Here is a 25,793-nt window from a genome sequence, read left to right as displayed (position 1 = left end):
CTAGTCTACTTTTTCCCGTATATGGGGATCATTGGTGTGAATGTACACATAGCCTTTGTATTTTTTAAACTCTTTATCTAATAAAAATACAATAAGATCTTTACTTTTGTGTTTGTGAAAGAATCGTCTCACGCACACCAGTACTTTGCATGTTGTTTGAGAACTATATACATTTGATCTTTTGTTGAAGTAAAATTGGTTGCTGACTTGTGAGATGGGCATTGTCCTTACTGTTGACTTGTGCAACGAGAAATGGTTCAGTTAAATAGATCTATAACTAGCACATGAGCATAGCAAGTGGGTTTACACTTTACCGCCACATTTCAATAGGGGGTTGAAAGTGTTCACGTTGTTACCTTTCAGTTAAAATAAAATAAAACATAACAGTGAATTTTTATGAGTAAAAAATATTGGATCTAACCTATAAATCATCTCATCTCATAGTCGTAAACTAAATGATTTAATTTGTAGTGTTTAGTAAAACTTATGTTTGATCTAACCAATAAATATTTTTTTAAGAAGATATAACTTATAAATGTTAAATGAATGACAAACACTTGCGTTTAATTGTATTTTATTTTATATTTCTACATCTGATTATATATATTTCTAGCTTATAACACACTCAAAGTAATTTTGGTAAAAGATAAAAGTAAATTTTCTGGCCTTGCATATTGTTACTTTTGTTAACGCTTAAATAGGTCTTTCGTCCCTGCAAATATAGGTCATTTGAATTTTCGTCCCTGAAGTTACTAATCCTTCCAATCTGCCACTGCAAATATTAATCATTTGACTTTTGGTCCTAATTAGGTTTTTTTGCTCAGGTGGCCTGTCATTAGCGACGTGGTGCCCATGTGGCAAGTGATGATTGGGCGAGGTGGTTGACTGAAATAGGTCTTTCGTCCCTGCAAATATAGGTCATTTGAATTTTTGTCCCTGAAGTTACTAATCAGATGTAATTAGGACCATTTTTCAAATGATTAATATTTGCAGTGGCAGATTGGAAGGATTAGTAACTTCAGGGACGAAAATTCAAATGATCTATATTTGCAGGGACGAAAGACCTATTTAAGCCCTTTTGTTAATTAGACATTGTTGCAGTGGAAGTGAGATATAGCTAACATTTTTAATTAAGATTTTGAATAATATTATAAAAAGGATAAAGTAGTAAATATGCTAGCTTAAAGGCTAAAATATGGTTTTGATCCCTGCAAATATGTCCTGTTTTGGTTTTAGTCCCTGTAATTTCTTTTTTTGTTGTTTTTGGTCCCTGCAAAATATTTTTGTTCTGCAAAATATTTTGGTTTTCAACCAAAATATTTTGCACGGACCTTTTTAAAAATCAAAAGATTTTGCAGGGACTATTTACAGGGACTAAAACCAAAATGAGGCATATTTGCAGGGACCAAAACCATATTTTAGCCTAGCTTAGATGAAGGACATGTTTGGAAAAAAAAGTACTACATCAAAATTATGTTTCTTAATTGTATATCGGTATAAATAAAAATGACAAAAAAATGTGTTCATATTTGTTTTTTTTATTAAGAGATGGCAAGGTAAAATTGAAAAGGAAAAAAAAATCTATAAAAACAATAAGCTATAAACAACAGACCCTATAAATGAAGAAGTTTTGGTAGAGGATATTTCTGCCTGGACATTGCTCTTTACACTTCATCAAATGCTCTCCCATACCTCAAAATAATTAAAATACCTTTAATAGCAGTTAACTTCCGTTCACTCTTAAACTAAACGTTAAGGATCAAACGACAGTTAACTACCATTGAGGGTATTAGAGATCATTTTGAGGTGTGGAAGAGCAAATTTGTCAGTGAGAAGAGTAATTTCCTCCTGCCTGGGTGTATTGGGCTGCCTTAGCTGTTTAGTGAATGGTGAGTTTGGGCTTGTACCAGCACTAAGGAACGGCTTTTGCACCCTACTTTTGCTGATACACTATGATTTGTATTTCTCTCTCTTATTTTTAAGAAATTATTATGCGTCCAAAGGGATTTGTTTGAGAATATAGCACTCGCAATTTTTTACATATTTTTTATTAAGTTACACAACTTTTTATATAAAACTATTTCTTTAATTTTGATTTCGATCTTAACTACTACTTTTAGGGCATTCAATAACATTCCCACAATTTCCAATAACATATATATACCAATTTTTTTTCTTTCTACAGGATATAATCCATACTCTTATTTTGAATCTTTTTGTGAACTACAGTTGACCGAAAAATAGAAAATAAAATGACAGATCAATAAGCCCGATAAGGCTGATAAGGCTGTAGAAATAGTTCAGTTTGTAGTACCAGTAGTTGACAATTCATAGTGATCCTATAAAACATGCACAAAGAGCTCACTGGTTCCATTGTTATATTTCTAACTTGTATGATTATTTATCTGACGGAACGAAAAAAGTCGTTAGTTTGCTAGAATTTTCCTTTTCAATTTGCTGAACCCGTTAGGCTTTATATTTTTCTTGTCTCAACCATTCAGTCTTTAAGAAAAGAGGCTATGTTAATTTGATCATTAATATTTTTTCTTGAGAGGGTTAATTTGATTGTTAATGTTACCTCAACAATTCTAGAACAAAATTAAATAAAAATGAAAGCCTTTCAAACATTTAAATATCAAAAAATCTTATAAAAGTAATAATTTGTTTAAACAGTAGCTCTTTGTATGAGCTCAAAATAGCTTATGTATCTTACTTTCCCATTAAAGTGTCAAAAAAAATTTCATACGTAGAAACGATAAAAAAATAAAATAATTAATTACGAGTTAATCCAAACGACTCGACCATGCTTTTTCAAAGAATAATCCAAACTAGACCATAGAAATTATAAGTTGAAACTCTTGTGTAGTTGACAGGTTAAAGAAACTTTGATAGCAGGCTCTTTCTCTATTGGTAGATGTCCGAGTCTAATGTCAATATCTGGGAGCATTAAAGGAGAAATGATAACGAAGAAAATAATTATAAAAAGAAAATGGGAAATTGATTGAATCAGTTGCCTCTGTTTGACGTAACTTATATTAGTGATTTATATACACATACACTATAGCTGAAGAAAGATGGACATTGCAATGAAAAGGACTCGGCAGATATAATTATTGAGTTTTTGGATGTTGTTCAAACCGGGTATTTGCATATATATGTGCAAATCAAACAAGTAGGTGTAATAGATAGTAGTATAATACAAGCCAAGGTTTGAATAATATCGCCTAGTATGTTTTGGCGTTAATAACAATTCTAACTTGCATATCTCATTATCTTATGAAATTTGTATTTTAAGTTTCTGATGACGAGTGACAAGTGTATAACAAAAGGGAAACTTTCAAATGGTCTATTTTTTTTTTTTTTTTTTGTCAAGACTTTCAAATGGTCTTTATAAATTGAAATGAAGGCATTTGACAGTTTGCACTAGCTTAAGATAGATGTTAACAAATTCTAAGACTTACATCCATTAAAAATAAGATTTTCAACAGTTATCTGAATTTTCGATACCGTTATCTATGAAAACACATTCTCTTAAAAAATCAGAAAGATGAAAACAAGCTAAAAATATATGAAAGAAACTATCATTCTAATTCAGCTGAAAATTTACTTATCATAGATATAGAAACACAATTGTTAAAGAATGATCAAGGAGGTGCAAATATAAGAAAATACTCCATCCGGTCACTATTATAAGCAAAAATCAACTTTCTATGTTCATTCAATAAATGATGTATTTGGTCAATAATGTAGACCAAATACATCATTTATTGAATGAACCTAAAAAGTTGATTTTTGCTTATAATAGTGACCGGATGGAGTAATTTGTATACTCCCTCCGTCCCGGTATAATTGACCTACTTTGGTTTTTCACACAGATTAAGAAAAGTGTATAAATAAAGAGAAAAGTGGAATATATTGTATTGGGAATGATAAAAGTAGTATTATTTAGTGTTATATTGTATTGGGAATGATGAAAGTTGTATTGAAAATTGAAATGTGTCAGTTATTTTGGGACACTTTTTTTTAGAAAATGGCTCAGTTATTCCGGGACGGAGGGAGTACTTTTTTTTACTAAAGAAATATAATTTGTATTGTATATTACAAGATCTTGTTGCCAAGCTGAGAATGATTGATGTCTTTCATCCTTCAAGGGGATTATTAGTCGAGGGACTACTATAAAGGATGAGTTCGTTAGCGAGTTTGTTACAGTCATCTCATATTTAGCTACTCATATTTCCTTGTATAAAAACCAATTGATACTGTTCCAAGGAAATCATAATTTGGGTTTCTGTTTTTGCTATTGAGTGAATTTACACATTTTTCTCTTCGATTATGATCGAAAACACAAACACTCCCAGTGAGGCTGTTACCACTCTCTTGAGTTACGATAAGTTAAGAATATGTTGTTTTGATAGATGTAAAAAAAATGTTGTTGTGTTTTATGAAAATAATCATTTGTAGTGTACCTAAAAAACCGATCGTGTTGTATACATGGACCTTGGAGGCTTGATAAGTGATCAGTTGATTATTTATAAGTCAATATATGTAATTACAAGAAAAATGAAGGACTTATATTATCGATTTGGATATGGTCTGGATATCCTCGAACTAATCCAGATAGGAAAGAAAATGACATATCACGTGATACTTAAGAGATATCACGTGTCAACCTCCACTTTTTTTTATTGGACAAATAACTTCAGTTGTCCTTTAACTTAGATCTTTATAGGAAGTTAATTATTGAGAAATGTTAACTAGTGTCCCCGGGGCACTGGTTATAGACCATAAATACTACTTCCTCCGTCCCATAATACATGACACAGTTGACCCTGTTACGCATACCAATGCATAATTTTGAGCTTAAATATCTTGAATAATATATTGGAAAAAATTATGAAAATAATACTCATCGAGAGGAATCTAATGACATCTTATATGATAATACATGACACAGTTGACCCTGTTACGCATACCAATGCATAATTTTGAGCTTAAATATCTTGAATAATATATTAGAAAAAATTATGAAAATTTGATATTTTTAAAATACTCATCGAGAGTGTTGCGGATTCGTTGTGAAAACCACACCAATAATAAAACTGATGCGTGGAGCAAATTAATACCAAGCAATCAAATGAAGCGGATGACAAAATAATTCAAACAAAAATAAACAGCAAGAGATAAAGGAAGAAGGAGAAGAACACAAGAATCTGTTTACCCAGTTCGGTCTAATGATGACCTACTCTGGGGGAGAGAGCAGCTCTCCGTTCCACTATAATGATATGAGTTTCTTTACAAAGAGATATTGAAGGTTACAAGAATTAGTCTTCAAACCTAACTCTACCCTCAGTCCCAGCCTCTTCCCGTGACCAAGAGACTCAATCCTAATAGTGCTTTGTTCAAGGTGAATCAAAACAATCCCAACCCTAGTGTTGTTGCCAAGAGAAATTCTCTATAAACCCTAGTTTGTTTGTTGGCTTCTAAACCCTGTTTTTCTACACCACCTCCCTCTCTCAGATATTCATCTGATACAAGGCTTATATTTATAGTGGAAAGCATCCCTCAAAAAACCAAACGGAACAGAACCGGCCCATGAAAAAACTGTTTTTTTAACTTCTGCAGCGCAACAAATCGGGCCCCGATTTATACCATTCGGGCGCCGATTTTTACAGTAGTTCATGCCTTCAGAATTAGCTCAAAATCGGGCCCCGATTGCACAGTGTTCGGGCGCCGATTTTGACAGTTCCAGGATGCATCATTTTTGAGTCATTTTCCAACAATTCTCCACCTTGACTCCAAAATGGTGATGATGCCAATTTAACCATCAATCACCTTGCTGCTCTCTCCAACCTTCATCTATTCTTCAATGAAGTTAATCAAGTCCAAGCAATGCTTGAACCTTGATCTCGGTAATGATTTGGTGAACATGTCTGCTGGATTTTCTTCCGATGCCACTTTCTCAACCATGATCTCCTTTGTCTCAATCATGTCTCTAACAAAGTGCAAACGAATGTCAATGTGCTTTGTTCTTTCATGATACACCTGATGATTTGCCAAATGAATGGCACTTTGGCTATCACAATGTATCTTCACACACTCTTGACTAATCCCCATTTCTCCAATCATACCTTTCAACCATATGGCTTCCTTGACCCCTTCAACAAGGGCTATGTACTCTGCTTGAGTTGTTGAAAGAGCTACAACAGATTGTTGATTTTCCTTCCAAGTTACCGCTGTACCGAACAATGTAAACACAAATCCAGACAAAGATTTTCTAGTGTCTACATTACCTGCATAGTCCGCATCCACATATCCTTCCAAAGCATCCCTTCCTGGTTGTGACCTCGTATACTTCAGACCACCTGTCAAAGTCCCATTCAAATATCTCAGAACCCACTTCAAAGCTTGCCAGTGCACTTGACCCGGATTTGCCATAAACCGACTTATCACACTTATTGCATAGGATAAGTCCGGTCTACTACAAACCATACCATACATGATGCTTCCAACCCCACTTGCATAGGGAGTACCCTCCATCTTGTTTTTCTCTTCATCGGATTGAGGACACTGCTTTATTGACAACTTTGTGTGATGACCAAGAGGAGTGCCAACGACCTTAGAATCTCTCATTCTGAACCGCTCCACCACTTTCCTCAAGTAACCTTGCTGAGATAAGAACAACTCACCTTTGTTTCGGTCCCTTATGATATCCATACCAAGTATCCTCTTTGCATTACCAAGATCCTTCATCTCAAATTCATCATTCAATCTTTCCTTGAGCTTCTGAATCTCTTGCATGTCAGAACTTGCCATAAGAATATCATCTACATAAAGGAGAAGGTAGAGAATGACTTTCTCATTCCTTCTCATCATGTACACACAACTATCATAGTTGCTTCTCACAAAACCAGCCTTTATAAGAAACTCATCAAACCGACGATACCACTGCCTTGGACTTTGCTTCAACCCATACAAAGATTTCTTCAACAAACACACTTTTGTATTATCTTCCACGAAACCTTCTGGTTGTTGCATATAGATAGTTTCTTCCAACTCTCCATGTAGAAATGCGGTCTTCACATCCATTTGTTCTAACTCAAGATCATACATGTTAACAATCGCCATAAGTACCCTTATAGAACAATGTTTTACCACCGGTGAAAAGATTTCATTGTAATCAATCCCTTCCACCTGAGTAAAACCCTTTGCTACAAGTCTTGCCTTATACCTTGGTGCTTCGACCCCTGGTATACCTTCTTTCTTCTTGAACACCCACTTGCTTCCCACTACCCTTTGATTCTTAGGTAATGAAACAAGTTTCCAAGTCTGGTTCTTTTCCAATGAAAGTATTTCCTCATTCATTGCCTTCAGCCAGTCCTTGCTTTCATTGCTTTCTAATGCTTCCCTGAAGTTCTTTGGTTCCGAGTCTTGCAATTCTTCAGCTGCATTCAAAGCATAACATATGAGGTCAGCATAACCGTATCTAACAGGTGGATTAATTTGTCTCCTTATCCTATCTCTTGCTAGCTGATAGTCAGGATCAATTGTTTCTTGGCCTTCACTCTCATCAGGTACTGGAGTCTGATCCTCCCCTTCCCTTTCATCAGTGGTAGGCTCCACCTCAAACTGAATTTTCTCTACCCCCGTTTCTGAGCTTGTATCCAGGTCCTTGCACTTCATCCCCATACGGGTCTCATCAAAAGTAACATCCCTGCTTATAATAAATTTTGATCCTCCAGGTTCCATCTTCCACAGTCTGTAACCTTTCACACCTTCAGGATAACCCATGAAAATACACTTCACAGCTCTAGCATCAAGTTTGTCCTGTCTCACATGAGCAAATGCTAAAGCTCCAAAAATTTTCAAATTAGAGTAGTCTGCCGGTCTCCCACTCCAAACCTCCATAGGTGTCTTGAGATCTATCCCTGTTGATGGACATCTGTTAATCAAATATGCTGCAGTACTAACAGCTTCTCCCCAGAAACTCTTGGACAATCCAGCTCCCAACAGCATACACCTCACACGCTCCAACAAGGTCCTGTTCATTCTTTCAGCAAGACCATTCTGTTGAGGTGTGTATGCCACGGTTCTATGCCTCTTTATACCTCGTTTCCTGCAAAACTCATTAAACTGCTCTGAAACAAACTCCAGGCCATTGTCAGTTCTCAACACTTTCAGTTTAGTTCCAATCTGATTTTCTATAAGAGTATGCCATTCTTTAAATTTTTCAAAAGCGTCACTTTTATTCTTCAGAATGTATACCCATACCCTTCTAGAAAAATCATCAATAATAGACATGAAATATGAACCTCCCCCATGAGTTTTAACTGATGCTGGACCCCAAAGATCCGAATGAACATACTCAAAAGGCCTACTAGATTTATGCACACCCACCCCAAACTTCACCTTGTGTTGTTTGCCTAATGTGCAATTATCACAGAAATCTAGTTTGTTCAATTTTTCATTCCCTAGCAAACCTTGTTTAGCTAGCTCAACTAAACCCCTCTCACTGACATGACCTAACCTCAAATGCCACAGTTTAGTTATGTCCAGAGTGTCTACACTAGCAACCGATGCATGACCTATAACAGTGGAACCATCTAAAATATATAAACCATGTATTTTAGACCCTTTAGCTATAACTAATGCACCATGAGAAATTCTCATCATACCACGTTCAATTCTAGTACAATAACCTAGACCATCAAACATGCTTATAGATATTAAATTTCTCTTAAGTTCAGGAATATACCTCACATCCTTCAAAAGGAAATCACGGTCATCAAACATTTTGAGACGGATAGTACCCATACCTTGAATTTTGCAAGCCTTATTATTACCAAGGCGAACAACTCCACCTTCTTTCAGCTCCAAAGTTTCAAAGTACTCCTTTCTCGGACAGATGTGATAAGAGCATCCAGAGTCCAAGACCCAGCCCTTTTCAGGTTCCCAACTTGTCACAGTTAGTGCTCCAGCACTCTCATAACCTTCCTCTTCACTTGCAATCTGAACGGATGGATTACCACTTCCATTGCCCTTTCTCTCCGGACAATCCTTCTTGAAGTGACCATAGTTGTGACAGAAAACATTTGTACTTTGTTTTATTATCACCACCCTTTGACCTGGAATTCTTGCCTTTCCCCTTTCCTCTGTTTTCACTTCTTCCCCTTGAGACATTCAAGCCTTCTCCACTATCATCAACCTTCAACTCTTTGAACTTGGTTAACTCTTTGGTTCTCAAAGCTGCTTGAACTTCCTCCAAAGTGATAGTGCCCTCTTTGCCATAAAGCATAGTATCCTTGAAATTCTCAAAAGACTTAGGTAAAGCACACAGTAGGTGTAAGGCTTTATCCTCATCATCCAGGTTTACATCTATGTTCGCCAAATCATCAATAATCTTATTGAACTCCGTCAGTTGCTCCATTATAGGTTTTGACTCCACCATTCGGTAAAAGTAGAGTTGTTGTTTCAGACATTGTCTATGTGCCAAGGACTTGGTCATGTACAATGAATCAAGTTTATTCCACATAGACACAGCAGTAGTCTCCCTTGATACTTCTCTCAACACCTTATCACCAAGACACAGAATGATAGCACTGACCGCTTTATCATTCATCTCCGCCTTCTCAACAGGTGTCAGATGCGCAGGCATCTGTGCTTCTCCCTTCAATGCTTCAACACACTTTTGTTGAATTAGAATTGCCCTCATCTTTACCTTCCACAACCCGAAGTCGTTACTACCGGTAAACTTTTCAATATCCCACTTCGAACCCATGATACCTGGTTATTGATTTGACCTTTGCCCCACGGTGGGCGCCAATTGTTGCGGATTCGTTGTGAAAACCACACCAATAATAAAACTGATGCGTGGAGCAAATTAATACCAAGCAATCAAATGAAGCGGATGACAAAATAATTCAAACAAAAATAAACAGCAAGAGATAAAGGAAGAAGGAGAAGAACACAAGAATCTGTTTACCCAGTTCGGTCTAATGATGACCTACTCTGGGGGAGAGAGCAGCTCTCCGTTCCACTATAATGATATGAGTTTCTTTACAAAGAGATATTGAAGGTTACAAGAATTAGTCTTCAAACCTAACTCTACCCTCAGTCCCAGCCTCTTCCCGTGACCAAGAGACTCAATCCTAATAGTGCTTTGTTCAAGGTGAATCAAAACAATCCCAACCCTAGTGTTGTTGCCAAGAGAAATTCTCTATAAACCCTAGTTTGTTTGTTGGCTTCTAAACCCTGTTTTTCTACACCACCTCACTCTCTCAGATATTCATCTGATACAAGGCTTATATTTATAGTGGAAAGCATCCCTCAAAAAACCAAACGGAACAGAACCGGCCCATGAAAAAACTGTTTTTTTAACTTCTGCAGCGCAACAAATCGGGCCCCGATTTATACCATTCGGGCGCCGATATTTACAGTAGTTCATGCCTTCAGAATTAGCTCAAAATCGGGCCCCGATTGCACAGTGTTCGGGCGCCGATTTTGACAGTTCCAGGATGCATCATTTTTGAGTCATTTTCCAACAGAGAGGAATCTAACGACATCTTATATGATATTATTTATCTTTATATATTAGTAGAAAAATATGATCAAAGTAAGTTAGGTCAAAATTACACATTTTAAAATGGGTCATCTATTGCAGGACGGAGGGAGTAAATAGTAACTTTTTATAAAAGTTTGTGTAATCAGTGTTATGGGGGCACTCATTAACAAGACCCTTAATTATTTAAGTCGTTTTTGTTAGGGTTAATTCAGTTTTTAGTCCCGGTTAATATTCACAGTTTTGTTTTTAGTCCCTACAAAATAAAATCACACTTTTTAGTCCCTGTGACATTTTCCTTTAACATTTTAGGGACCAAAATGTTGATAGAAATTTTTGAGAGGGACTAAAAATGCTCATGAAAAATTTTATAGGGACTAAAAAGTGTGATTTTATTTTATAGGGAATAAAAACAAAATTCTAAATATTTACAGAGACTATTTACTTAATTAACCCTTTTTGTTATAGATTGATTATTTAATTTTCTCTTTGTTATAAATTGATCGTTTAAGTGATAGCATAATTATTTTATTAATCTTTTTTTTTCTAACAACTTCGTTAAAAAGTGTGTATATACCAGTTAATATTGAGGTGGTAGGTTTAAAAACGTTCATAACATCCTACATGATTATTTACGCATATCTCCTTATTTTTGTTTTTGGTTGAATTCAACCCTGATTTTAGATATAAATATTTCATCAACAATATTATAAATCAAGTAAATGATCAATTTTGTTTCAAATCAAAATGAACTATAGTTTTGAGTGGGTGAATTTGGACCACCAACATAACATTAAAGATCTTCTTTCAAAAAAAAAACATAACATTAAAGACCAAATTAACATTGAGAAAATTGCTTTTTTGACATCAAAAATTTCATAATAATACAAGTAAATGACCAAATTACCTCCAGCGGAAGTTAACTGCCTCTGGCTTTGCTGCACTTAAGTGCAGTTCTAGTTGTGATTTTACGCGTTTCGGTCGAAAAATCAAAATAAATCGAAACTTATTCTGAATTTTACGAAAATTTTCAGATCCTCTATATAAATTTTTTTAGAGTTGTCTGCAAAAAACCAGCTCAAAATTCAATTTTTAGGTCGACGTTTTGATGTATTGGTTTCTTGAGTTATTGTCGCATTAAAAATTCATATTTAATCCATCCGTTGTCGAAAAATTCTAATTTTTTGCAGAAAATGTTTTTTTATGTTCTTTATATGTGTGCAAAAAATAATGAAAAAATTCAACATCTATATAACTTTTCCGGACGCGCAGTTGGAAAAATATTACAATTTTACGCGTTTCAGTAAAGAATTCAAAATAAAATGAGGATTAGTCGAAATACTACGAAAATTTGCAGATGCTCTATATGTATTTTTATAGAGGTGTCACATAGGAAAATAAAAATGAAAAATGAAAGATACGAGTATTGTGTATTCAGGGACACGGAGGGAGTAATTAAGAGGCTAAACTAGTACTTGGAAAGTCGAAGTTGTTTAGGCCCATGTGAAAGGCCATCCTTATCAACGTGAAAACATATCCAAGTGGCCACGTCATTAGCTCCATCCAACTTTGTTTGCAACGGACGGTTGATATCCTTATGGACCCCACAAAGTTGGTCGACCTTTAACGCCAAATCTTCGTTAAATAGGAGATGAATGAGTCGCAGTAGTATCTCTTACACCGGAATCTGGTCATTGGGATCGCAGATACGCCGCATCTGCTAAAATACGCCTGATCCATTCATGGGCCTTCTCGACCAGTTGTGGGACGACACCGTCGCCGGCCCTCGGCCGGAGAACGGTCTCGGCAAGCTTCGGAAGCAAAACACCTTCGCCGCCCGATCTAGCTCTGGCAAGGGTACGCCGCTGTACTCTGCCACCTTAATTTCTCGTATATAATTTTCTGATGTTCGTTAAACGAATCGCCAGAACCAAAACGGTTATCGCTAAAATTGAACTGAATTATTATAATCATTATCACTATTATAACTATAATCTATCCGTTAATATTGATTAACCTTCAAATTGAATATCGAATTGTGTTCTAGGTTAGATCTGAAGTGCTAGACACATTTACAAAGCTTAAAGTTTGAAATATCTATCCGTTAATATTGATTAACCTTCAAATTGAATATCGAATTGTGTTCTAGGTTAGATCTGAAGTGCTAGACACATTTACAAAGCTTAAAGTTTGAAATTATGGAAATCGATTCATATATGATATAATTTAAATCTGTCTTGATTCTTGAAGTTCTTGCATGTTTTATTTTGGTAGAAGAAGTTCCTGCATGTGAAAAGCTCAAAGATTTTTTTTTTTTTTTGAATTCGTGAAAAGCTCAAAGATGTTTTTCTCTGTTTTTGATTTGTAAGAAAATTAAAAATAATATGCTAACAGAGAAAATTGATTGATCAGAAATGGAGGCGGGAAGCGTGAGATCGTACGGTGAGGAATCGTCGGAGCAAACGACGAGAGTAACACGTAGCATCATGATCGTGAAACCGCCAGGGTACGAAAGTGGATCGCCTCTGGCTTCTCCCGCCGGTTCTACTACTCCGGTGTCTCCGTTTTCCGGTAACGTCGTTATTATTCACTTATTTGTCTTATACCCGTGTTTCTTGACAGTAAAACTTAAGCGACTCCTGTTCCAAAAACCAGTAAAGTAAAGTGAAGTAAATGATCTCCTAAATTGCTATATTTTGTCTTTTTGTGGAATGGCCTAACTTTTGCTTTTAATTTTTTTAATTAATATTAATAAGTTTTTTTTGAAGGAATAATTAATATTTGGGTTAAATATGTTATTGGTCCCTACATTTTGCGCGACTTTGAATAATAGTCCTTACATTTCAATAAATGTTTTTAAAATCCTTACATTTTTACTCTGTTATCATTAATAGTCCCTGCCGTCAATTTCTTCCCAGTCACCAAAATTTAGAAACCATAGTATTTGTTGAAGTTTTGTTCAACTTGAACAAAACCGGAATGTATGGATTTTAGAAACATTTATTGAAATGTAAGGACTATTATTCAAAGTCGTGTAAAATATAGGGACCAAAAACATATTTAACCCTTAATATTAATAAGTTGGTTGGTATCCACAAGTCTCGTATCAACTTACAAGCGGTAATTAGAGTGAGTTTTCAAGTAATAATTGTTTAGATTAGACTAAATCAGTCGCTCTGATTGAGGTTTGAACCTCGACCTTGGAAGAGTGTGGGTTTTAAGCGGCATGAAAATGATGTGTGCTATTTTATTAATTGTGTGGTTATGTACTTACGTAGCACATTATACATCAAGTTACAATTATATTGTCATATATTTAAGGATTAACTCAACCCAAGTTAAAATAGACAACTAGGTTAAGTTACTTGGTTAATTATTTATCATTTATAATAACAATAATGGAAGGCTTACTCTAGAATGATTCGTTTATTTGTTTAATTTAATAACAAAAACAGTTGTATCATTGAGCTAGATGATGATGTTTGTTAATCGATAAATGACAACAAAAACAAATTGAACTAAAGCGATGCGTGTTTATTTTTCAGGAACTAGAGATTCCTTTCGGTTTCGACGAAGGTCGGCATCGGATGCATACGAGAAGAAAGGCCAAAACAGATCAGGCCCTTCTTCTCCTATCGATGTGTGAGAAATGAGCCACCGCATTTTATCTTCTCCGGAAACTGAGGATGTTACCCCTTTTGGCCTTTGCTGTAATAATTTTTTTCTAGTTTATTTGTGTGCATGTATCGGTGTAATGCATTGGTTGAATTGAAGTTTTGTGCTGCACGTTAGGCATGGCGCTCTGTTTGGTTTATTTAGATTCTTTTAAGTCTTATTAGGTGAGCCGTGTAATAAGTTTTTTTTTTTTTTGAAGGAGTGTAATAAGTTGCAAGTAAAGAAGTCCAAAGGGTAGGATAGCGGTGTATCTTATAGTATGTATGTGTATATAGATCCTTTACTGGGCTGTTGTTTTTCTTTGTATGTAAGTTTTCTCTTGCTGAATAATAACCTTTTTCTTGGCAATCTCTCGTATTTCTAAGTGTTTCCTGCTCTATATTCTCGATCCATTTTGGTATGAGAATGAATTGAAGTCCAAGAAGTGTTTTTGTGGAACATTTTTGTCTTCATGGGATGGCTACAGAGGAAAAGACACTTGATAATGAGACAGCCGGCCCACCCAAAATTATTCAATATGCATGTCGGAAGATGGGTGTTATTTTTCGCATTCAATCAGTGAACAATGGAACAATAATGGACATGAAGAAGGTTGGATATAAGTATATTGATATTGAATACGAAAATGAGTATGAGTACGTTTATAACGATAAGCTTCATGCTTTTATTAAGACCTGCAAACTGTATTATGGACATTATCTTCATGACTGAGATGTGGAATAGTGGAAGATCTGCTTTATATAGTTCAACTATTGACCTTTTGGGTAATAACAAACTATGATTGAATTAGGAGATGTCGGCGGTAATGTTTATGCATAAGAGATTATTGAGAATATTGATATGTTCTTTCTACAATGGAATAGGGGCGAGGGTAAACTCTAAAAATTCTAAATATTTCTATAAGTTATATATGTATTACTTATAAAAATAAACTAGCAACAGACCCGTGCTAAGCACGGAGCCCGTGCTCCGCACGGGCTGATCCTTAAATTGTGATTTATGCGTCAAAACGCATTTATAATATCATTTACATTGAGAAATAAAAAAAATTAATTATAAAAATGAAGATAATAATAAAAATATTGAAATAGTTGTTATTTAATATTATAAAGTGGTAGACCAAAAATATGTGAAAATCACAATAATGATAACGGGGGTGTTAATAAACCCCGTGATTTTTATATATCATTGAAAAATATTTATAATTTTTTTAACATTTTTTTATTTTTATATGAATTTATAAACAATAAATATATGTATCGTGCAAGATTCTTATATCAAATTGTCCTTAGCATTCCTCTTAGTATATTATAATTACTCCCACTATTATTTAGAAGATACAATTAGACATGATAATGGGGCGGATGGGGACAAGTTTTACCTTCCCCGTCCTCATACCCTACTACCATATACATATCCGCTACCCTACCCATATCCCACGGAGATAAGAAATCGAATCTCATCTCCGTCTCTGACGCGTTTGGGTATCCCCGCCCCATCCCTGCAATGGATAATTTTTTTTTTATAAAATAGAAGTATTTTTCTTTCTCGTGCGCAATGTTGCTTTGCATTATCCTGCAAAGAAATGACGACGATAGATCATGGCTATTGTGATCGAGAATAGAGAGAACTCTGAGAAGTGGTTGTCATCTGATAGACTGAGACTCTGATTATGTGACTGAAATGATTTATGGTTTGAGTTTTTTTTTATATAAGAGGGGCAATAAAATGATTTTCTACATTCGGGACGAGTTTGGGTATGAGTTTGGGGTGGGTATACCTATATCCCCTTTACTCATCCTGTACCCGTATTTTGAAATCGGAGAAAACCCAAACCGAGTCAAAGCGGGGAAAAATCCGTCAAATTGAGTTTGGTTCGGATGGATATTTGCGGGTATGAGTTTTGTTGTCATGCCTAGATACAATACATAAAAAAAAATCAATTTAACTAATTAATATGTGACTGATTGTTGTCCCATGTATGATTTGTACTCCCTCCGTCCCATATTATAAGCAACAAAAAAAATCACACTTATTAAGAAAACTAAAACATAGTAGTTTGTAACATAGTTTTTTGTGTTATCTTTGAAATAAGTTTTATAGTTTTTTGTGTTATCTTTGAAATAAGTTTTATAGGAAGATGTAAAAACAATTTTCATTGGTAGTTGATTATAGAGAAAATTAAAAAGAGTGCAAATTGAATGCACTTTGCAGTTAATTTTCCTTTGGAAAAGATAATTTTTTTGAAAAAACATAATTAAATATGATAAAAGTTGGTCTTTTTTGCTAATAATTTGGGATAAAGAAAATCGGTTTTTTCTTATAATTTAGGACGGAGGGAGTACAACAATATTAGTTAGTGTCTAATTAATTAGAGAGTAATGTTTGTCTTGTGTTTTTTTTTTATAGTTATTCTTTAAAAGGATATAATGATTAATAATGAATAACGATTAAAAATAATAATTTAATAATATGACATTAAGATAAACAAAAAAAAAACTTATGAAAATCATTTATACAAAAGAAGTAATCTTGAAGATGTGTAATTTTATGTAATGTAGTTGTATTTCTCATAATAAACACTAACCCCGTGTATAATTTTCCCTAAAAAAAAAACCCGTGTATAATTAATAAATGAGAAAGATTTTGTAACTCTCCCAAATTATGTTATTTGTGATCATTCAATTGGATATAATTGAATAAATTTATATGTAAAAATGAGTGAGAAATAGTCCTATGCTTTTTTCTTTTTTATTTACTCTTTTTTTCCCGTGTTTTTTAAGTATCAGTATAAAATGTATTTATTAATTTTTTATTAGAAACACACGATGAGATGAAATCACATGTACGTCATAAAGTTTATTTTTAGTAAATGTAAATTAAATATATGACAAATTTGTTATGAATTAAAAAAACGACATTCAATAATTTATGGATTTTTTTATCATGATAAAAACCATCTCTTCGTAAAAAATAATTCAGGACCCGTTTTTTTTTATCAAGGGGAAAATTAAAAAAAAAAACTAAGCAAATCGCTGTCTAAATATCGCAGAGCCATCCGCAAGCAGAGAGATATTTAGCTGAGGTGGAGGAGACATCCATATCTTCAAGGAATCAACATTTTTAGCACCAAACTTGGCCAACCAGTCAGCACATTCATTGCCTTCTCTCAAAGTATGATTAAAGGAGACCGACCAAGGAAGAGAAGAAAGCTTCCTAATGAGAGAAAGCAAGTTTGCATCAGGATGAAAGTCATTCTGATCAGTATCCGTAATAAGATCCAAAGCTGTCCGAGAGTCAGATTTCATGATGATAAATCGATACCCAAGGTCCCATGAGAGTCAGGACCCGTTTTGTTACTAATGATTTTGATATCTATTAATTAAGAAAATTTATAAAAACAAATCACGATTTATTTTGTTTAGTTATTGTAATTAAAATCACATGTTTTAAATAATTTAATTTGTTTGGATACAACTATAAAAAATAGTTTTTTTTGTTACAAAATTACATCTTTAATAATTAGAGAAAGATTAACTTTAATAATTAGAGAGAGATAATAGATTGTAAATTGTTTTTAACTCTTTAGATATTTAGAAGTTGAATTATAGAAAAATTTATTTTGATTGGGATTAAAATTAAGTTTGTTTGTTCTTTTAAAAAAGATTAAGTTGAGTGTTTTATCAAGTATGTTTGTTTTAATTTTTTTTAAGAGAGAAAATATAGGAGGAGGTTAAAGCAAAAGACACAAAAGGATATAATTTTGATGACGACTCAAAAAATTAAAATGGGGTAATATTGTATTTTTGGTACACATTAAGTTTCATAATTAGAGAATAGATAATTAGAAAATAAAAGATTAAGTTTGTTTGTTATTTAAAAAAAGATTAAGTTAGTGTTTTTTATCGAATGAGTTTGTTTTAATTTGTTTTTAAAAGAGAAAAAATAGAGGGAAGATGAAGTAAAAGACACGGAAAAATATAATTTTGATGACGTGTCAAAAAATTAAAAAGAGGTAAGATTGTATTTTTGGTAGACATTAAGTTTTATAATTAGAGAATAGATAGAGAATAGATTGAAATCAGTTTTATAGACATAGAATAAGTTCAAATAAACTAAAATAAGTTCAAATAAACTACTCCCTCCGTTTCAAAATGAGTGTCGCTTTAGCCAAAAAAAATTGTTTCAAAATGAGTGTCGCTTTCAGTTTCCAATGCAATAATAACTTTTTCTTTTCAATTGTACCCTCCAATTAATACTCTGCACACTACTTCCAAAGTTTTACTTTTAAAGCTAACCAATAGTTAATAAGGGTAATTTGGTAAAATAACCATTCTCTTTCTTTTAATCATTGCATTTCTTAATATGTGTGTAAACACCTAAAACGACACTCATTTTGAAACGGAGGGATTAACATTGAATATTGTTTGGTACATGTGAACTAAAAGTGTAGATATCCACACAAAAAAACTGAAATTGTGGATTGGGTTGGGTTAATGGTGGTCCTTGTGGGAATCTATCCAACAATTTGTCTAGGTGGAGAGGGAGTGCGGGACAACCATCACACCATCACCATCGGCGCTCCTTCATAACTTCATCAAACCTACAAATTAATCTAAGGGAGTTACTTTTCCCACCCTATGTCTTTCCTAGCGCGTCCTATTTTTTTCCAAAATTGCCCTCGGGGAGTTCCGGATTATATAATCCGGAATGAAGCAGTGCACAGAACTGAAACAGATTTGCATGTCATTGTGGTTTTTATCATTTTTTTTCTTCAATAAATCATTATATATGTTTGTATAAAAGACAATTAACTTAAATATTATATCAAAAAATGATTATATATATATCATTATACCAAAAAAAGTTGAATTTATATCATTACACATTTCACCTAATGATATACATTTCAACTAAACTAATGATATATATCTAATCTATGGCGCCGAAAGATCAATGGGACTATCATCCACTTCAACCTTCACACCAGGAGCAAGACCAACACCAACCCTCTCATCGGGGTCAAGATTTTCAACAACGTACAACTCTTCATCATCTTCTATGATCTCAACACCCGTCGCCCGACTTAGCTCATTATAATCTGCCATTCGGCTGACATATCTATCAGGCCATGTGTCTGCATCCTCTCGATGGTATTGTCTCCATAGAGCGGAAGTGGGAGGAATTGGACAACCATCCTTCAATTTCAATGCCATAAAATGGTTGTCATTCACATATGCCAGACAGATCAATGGATCCATACTTGGAGGCGGCGGTGGACCACATAGAGGGAAAAAGGTTTCTGATTTCCCAATGGACAACACTACAACAGTTTGGTTGAATTTCTGTGCGATGAGGAACCCCATATCCGGCATTGTCATCCATTTATCCGGTGGTGCATTGCCAATACCGGAGTAGGATAGAGCGTCCAAGACCTCTTTATACCGCCTATCATCATTGATCATCCTCCGATAGCGGACATTTTCTACACTGATAAGCTCTTTGTAAAGGTTGTACCGGACTAATACGTGATCATCAACAGTAAAGTTACGCAGGACCGCAACTGCTCGGAACCCACAATGGCCATCAACAGGTACATCCGTAACCTTTTCAATAAAGTCATGCATCCAAATTGGGATTTGGTCTTTGTGTGGTATGCGGACTTCAACGGATGATGGCTTCTTTGGATTTTTTGGGATTGGCTTAGGAGGAGTAGGAGACATGTTGCTTTTCCGTGCACTCTTTCTACTCGTCCCTGTTGACCGTGTCTGTGAACCCTGTGTTTCTTGCTCTTGGGAGTCAACAATCTCCCATAGGGAAGGGGACCGCCTTGTCGATCGAATGCTTTGCTTATCTTTCTTTGGAGCTCCTTTGGTGGTGACCTTATTTGGCGGTGGACGCATACATGTGGTTTTCGGTAAAACAAATTGTCAGAATTGTTCTTTCAAATGCACCTTCATGTTGTAATCGGCGTCCTTGAATCGGGCCTACAATGTGTAAAAAACTGTCATTATTGTTGTTGATGGAAAACAGTCAGAAACATGTATCCTGTGACTATTACTGATGACTTCTGGATTATACAATCCGAAATACACTTGGTTATCCGGAATGTATAATCCGGAACTTCGCGATACACCCTTTGCATGAGCCTTAAATGCACTTGCATGGGGCGTAAATGCTACATTTCCGGATTACATAATCCGGAATCCGTCGATTGTATCCGGATTATATAATCCGGATTTCACCAGAATAGAATACAGAAACAGAAATCCTGGGCAGAACATAAACAGAGACAGTTTTAAAAAAAAATACCTGGAGAATATCCCATTATGGAAATAGAGAGATGTCTTCTTTTTTAAGCTTAGGGTCAACCTCGTACTCGAACCTCAACCTCTTCCAGTGGGTGTGAATTTCTTCCAAACGAATGGCAGTGCCGTTCTTGATCTTCAAAGCTAGCATACATGCACACGGTAACCCGTATGTGATCAAACTCAAACAACCACATCTTGATTTATCCGTACCAATTTCAAGTGCTTTATTGTACTCCACTACGAGATGATGCAAAGCTTCCCTTGAAATGTTCCGGATCAACCTAGACCACAACACCTTGTCTTTGAACCGATGTTCAAGCATGATAATGCTCGTCTGAAACGAAGCATCTATTGCGGTATGTTGCAACTCTAGCATGGCATGAACGAATTTCCAGTTTGTGCTCAAATCACCCATACTACTACTCAGATACTTTTTCAACCGAGCGTGTGCAGATTCAGCTTTGTTTGTTGTAGTATTTCCCATATGAAGGTTTTTGTCAACCCAAAACCTCACAAACTTCTCCTTAACCGGATCCAAAATTGTCTTTTCAACATAATCCAAAAACTTGGGAAATTTTGCGCATACAACTTTGAATCGGGTCCAATTATCAATATATGCTTCCTCCATGTCGGAGTCCATAATATCCATCCATGCAGCCATCACAGTCTTCACTACTGAACCAGGCTTAATCGCTTGCCCATTCTTGCCTTTGAGATCCGTCACTTTGCAATCCACTTTACACTTTGCTCTCACATTTTGTCCAATGTGATATGAGCACAACAAAGTAGTAGCTTTAGGGAAAACCTTTTCCACAGCATTGATCAAAGCATTGTCCCTATCAGTGACAACTACTTTGGGATAGAGATCTTTGGAGTACAACATCTCACCACACCTCTCAAGAGCCCAATAAACATTGTCTTGGCTCTCAGACATCATATAGGCAAAAGCAATAGAGTATGTTTTCATGGTAGAGGTGTTACCGACAAATTCAAGCAATGGAAGACGATACTTGTTTGTCTTGTATGTGGAATCCAACATAAGCACCGTGGAGAACGTGTTAAACAACTTGATAGACTCTGGATGTGCCCAAAAAACATCACTGACTTCATCAGAATCATGATACTTCCTACAATGATAAACGTAACCATTATCAACCAAAGACTTCAAGAGATGTTGCATGTCATTCCTCGTACCCCTAATGGACCACCTATACCTGTAAGTAGCATTATAAACGTGTTTGATGGTAGTTGAAGTGGTACGGTTCCTCTTCTTTAAGTTGGTAAGCATTTGCCTCGGAGGAACATTTGATTCCACCATCTCTTCAAGGTGAACACGTTCATTTGAGTTTAGACGACTGACGGTTTTATGACCTTTCAACACATCTGTCATGCCATGGTTGTGTTTACCATCACCAACTTTGACGCTCCACTCACCACCAGTCAACAAGTAACCTCTCAGCCTAAACGGACACTCACATTTAACCGAACCAGCTATCTCACGCCTACTTTTTCTCTTGTACTCGGTGTATGAACCTCCCTTTTGACATATCAAAGTAACAAATGCGTTTCTTCCGTTGCCACCGTTATCGGATTTACCAATAACGGTGGAAAAACCAAGCTTCCTAGCTTTCTCCCGAACCCACTCCAACAAATCATTGCGTGTTGCAAACCTGTGTTTGGTGGTAAAATGTTCTCGCTGGTCAATACAAACAACAACAATTGGATGAATAGGAGGAGGAGCATCCTATACTTTAGGGGGTGGTGGTGGGGAATTCTCGGATTTGGCATTTCCGGAATCATGCGCATCTTGAAGTAAAAGAAGCGGCAACACAACATGAGGTTCATTCTGAGGTAGATCATCATTTGGGGGATCAACAGGAACAACCATGACTGAAAACAGTGTGAAACAGAGTCAGAAAATGAACACAGTTTCTGCACTGGTACAGTCCGGAACACGAAATCCGGAGCACATGAATGCAGTCCGGATTACATACTCCGAAAAAGTACTGCATAGATCATACAACGTGATCAAAGCTTAATCGCCTAAAAATCGACTAGGGAAAGGTTTATATACACATTACCTTTGCATTCAGTCGAAAATGATGATGTTAACCCCCCTTGATGGCCAGATTGCTGCTCCAAAACTTGATTTCGCCCAAATGGAGGGTTTTTTAGAGGTGTAGGGAGTGTTTTTGATAAAGGTGGTCTGCTTCAGCTAGGTTCTGGCGAACTATATATACCCTAACTGTCTGGATTACATTTTCCGGAATTAAACGTCTACTTTTCCCGCCTGGTTTGAACATAGGGCGTTTGAACACAGGGCGTGCGGATTTCCTCCTCCGGAGTGCAACCATTATATCCGGATTATGTTTTCCGGATTGTATTTCACCTGACCAAACCAGACTTTCGCAAGTCCCAATAGGCAGGGTGATTTTCAAACATTTCGGATTATATGATCCGGATTTTGTCCGGATAACATAGTCCGGATAAAGGGTATTTTGGTCAAAAAAATAGGGCGCGCGAGAAGGCCATAGGGTGGAAAAAGTAATACTCTTAATCTAAATGTCCAAATCTCGCGTTGAACCTTTTCCCCCACACCCCTTCACGTGTTTTAACTTGTGATTATTGCTTTTTAGGCCCCTTGTGTTGCTGTGATATGATAATATGAAAGTAATAATCAATATCTTCAATATTGAGTTTACCTTTCAAGAACTGTTCACAATGGTTAGAATTGCTTACATTTGATTGCATTTAATGCTGATCTAACATTTTCTACCCGCGGCTACTGTTCATTGCATATTTAATTTTGTTTAATCGATTAATAGTACAAAAATATTGGTAGAAAATTAACATATTAAACTACTACTATAACGAATTTAATTTAGTTAATATTTAAATTAATTTGTTGCTGAAATCATATTTGGAAGTTATGTTTCCCGCCTTATGAATTTCTTACGCACTCTATTTGGATTTTATAGTGGTTATGCCGTTCGAATTTTATAATCCAAACTGTGTAGGACGCGCGAGAAACTCAATAAAATGGAAAAAAAGTCACATCATATTTTTATCATGGATTTAATTTGCATAAACATTGGGTGCAAAATATTTTTTTTTATATTCAACCAATCAAATTGCATCACATTGGCAATTTTTAAAATTATCTACGTGACATGATTTAGTTTTTTTGTTTTCATTTTTAAGGATGATATGATTTAATTGGATACATATGTGTAAAAAATATTTACAAACAATGCCACTCGCAATGTAAACTCTAACGGTGTAAATTATATTTACAAACAATGCTTAGAAATTAAGACATAATTTTATCACTAATAAATATGAGAAAAAACATGTGACATATATTTTTTTACTAATAAATATAAAAAAAATGAAAAAATATTTGTCACTAAGAAATATATAAAGAAAATTCCTAAAAAAAAAATAAATAAATATATATAAAGAAAAGAACATGACAAGTTTTTGACACAAGTAAATACAAAAGAAGACAAGATAAATATTTTTCACTACCGAACATAGGATATATATATATATATATATATATATATATATATATATATTTACCACTATATGTGTCAAAAAAATATATATTTACCACCCGTAAATATATAAGACATGGGACAATCTTTCATGATTGATAAATATTATAAAAAAAAAGACAAAAATTACATTTTTTTGCGTAATATTCTTATGCAAACATAGATGAAGACCATAGATTTGAAGATTGAAGGTCGTAAGAAAATAAAACCATGAATTTGAAGATTGAAAATTCATATGCAAATGGACCAAAATGACAAAATTGAAATGAAAAAAGATAAATGACCAAACTGCCACCTAAAATTAAGCTAAAAGACTAAAATGGCAATTTTGCCAAAAAAAAAAAACTCACGAGACAAATGAGTGTCACTCAAATATTAAGGGTTCATTTATGATATACTAAATCAAATTCACCAAACGACGAAAACCGTTTACTTTATCTATATCTCTAGCTCATAATCAATCATTATATTTCATCAAAATAAATTATTTTAGTTATTATTTATTATCAATTAAATACACTTAAGTTACAAAACTCGAAGTCACCAAAGTATTTTCCACTTGCATTTATTTTTGAATTGACATCTTCTACCCACAAACATTTTTTAATGTTTAAAATTGCTCTTTACTCGGTATATTCTTACAAGAAATGTTTGAAATTGTCTTTTTCGAACACGCTCTCCAACACTCACTCTCCAACACAAGCTCTTCTAAGCAAATTGAACGCTTCTCACCACTTTATGTTAAACTCATTTTCAACATGAGATACCCAAATACATTTGGTCTAATAAGACAAGGGTGTTATAAAAAGTGTTAGAAAACGAGTGCATCTAACACCCCTCGTATTCGTACGGTTTCTTGTGACTTTTTGTTTGTATTGATCTCCCATCGTATCTTTTTGGTATTGCTAAGTGACAAATATTTGTCCTTGAGAAATACTAGTAATAAAACATGATATAAGTATAAAACATATAAATATTTCTCACTGATAAATATAAAAGAAAAATATGACACAAATATTTTTCAATAATAAATATAATAAAAAACATGGTACGAGTATTTATCACTAATAAATTGGAGAAAAAAATAAGTGACCCATATTTTTCACTGATAAATATTATGAAAAATAAGGAAAAAAGATTTGTCAATAAGAGATACATAAAAAATTACGGGACAAGATTTTGTAACAGATAAATATAAATCAATATAATTTAAAATATGAGGAAAAAAAAGATTTGTCACTAAGAAATATATAAAAATTACGGGACAAGATTCTGTCATAGTTAAATATAAAAAATACAAGATAAATATTCATTACTACTAAACACGGGAGAAATATTTATCACATAGCTCAATGCAGGACAATAATCACCAAGTGTGGAAAAAATTATGGAAAATAAAAAGTATTCCAAAACACATCCACTTTTCTTGGAGGATTCTACATGAAAAACTACCAGTAAAAAATGATCTGTTTAAAAGAGAAACAAGTAGAGATCCATTGTGTGTTCTTTGTGGGGAACATAGTGAGACAATTTCACACCTCTTTATGGAGTGTCATTGGTCAAAGCAGATATGGTTTGCTTCCTCTTTAGGTGTGGTATTTAATTTGCATGATTCCAGGTATATTCCTTTTCATAAGTGGTTAGAGGAAAATATTATTGATGTCGATGAGGATATTATAGTCCATGTTCTGGCCT

The 25,793-nt window shown here is 34.6% G+C and overlaps 2 protein-coding genes and 1 pseudogene across 3 annotated transcripts; 1 reads left to right on the top strand and 2 right to left on the bottom strand.

Annotated features, from left to right (window-relative positions):
• The first annotated feature begins 12,225 nt into the window (after window positions 1-12,225).
• On the top strand, window positions 12,226-14,578 carry LOC146911359 (dormancy-associated protein homolog 3-like). 2 transcript variants are annotated; one of them, XM_085724133.1, is made up of 3 exons: window positions 12,226-12,412; window positions 12,968-13,126; window positions 14,101-14,578. In XM_085724133.1, exons 1-3 carry the CDS (start codon window positions 12,298-12,300, stop codon window positions 14,199-14,201), a joined length of 375 nt encoding a protein of 124 aa, XP_085580259.1. In that variant the 5' UTR covers window positions 12,226-12,297; the 3' UTR covers window positions 14,202-14,578. The 2 variants fall into 2 exon arrangements, with proteins under 2 accessions (XP_085580259.1, XP_085580258.1); XM_085724132.1 differs by having other exon boundaries at window positions 12,968-13,131.
• Window positions 14,579-19,167: 4,589 nt separating this feature from the next.
• On the bottom strand, window positions 19,168-20,133 carry LOC146911358 (uncharacterized). The gene has a single exon (XM_085729514.1). The coding sequence runs from the start codon at window positions 20,131-20,133 to the stop codon at window positions 19,168-19,170; it is 966 nt and encodes a 321-aa protein (XP_085585640.1).
• Window positions 20,134-20,557: 424 nt separating this feature from the next.
• Window positions 20,558-22,435, bottom strand: LOC146911357 (uncharacterized; annotated as a pseudogene).
• Window positions 22,436-25,793: the final 3,358 nt, after the last annotated feature.

Source organism: Medicago sativa, chromosome 7 (assembly GCF_051527215.1).
Source record: "Medicago sativa cultivar Bolivia chromosome 7, Bolivia_mono, whole genome shotgun sequence".
In the NCBI taxonomy this organism is placed as follows: Eukaryota; Viridiplantae; Streptophyta; class Magnoliopsida; order Fabales; family Fabaceae; genus Medicago; species Medicago sativa.
This window is presented reverse-complemented; position numbering and strand designations above follow the sequence as displayed.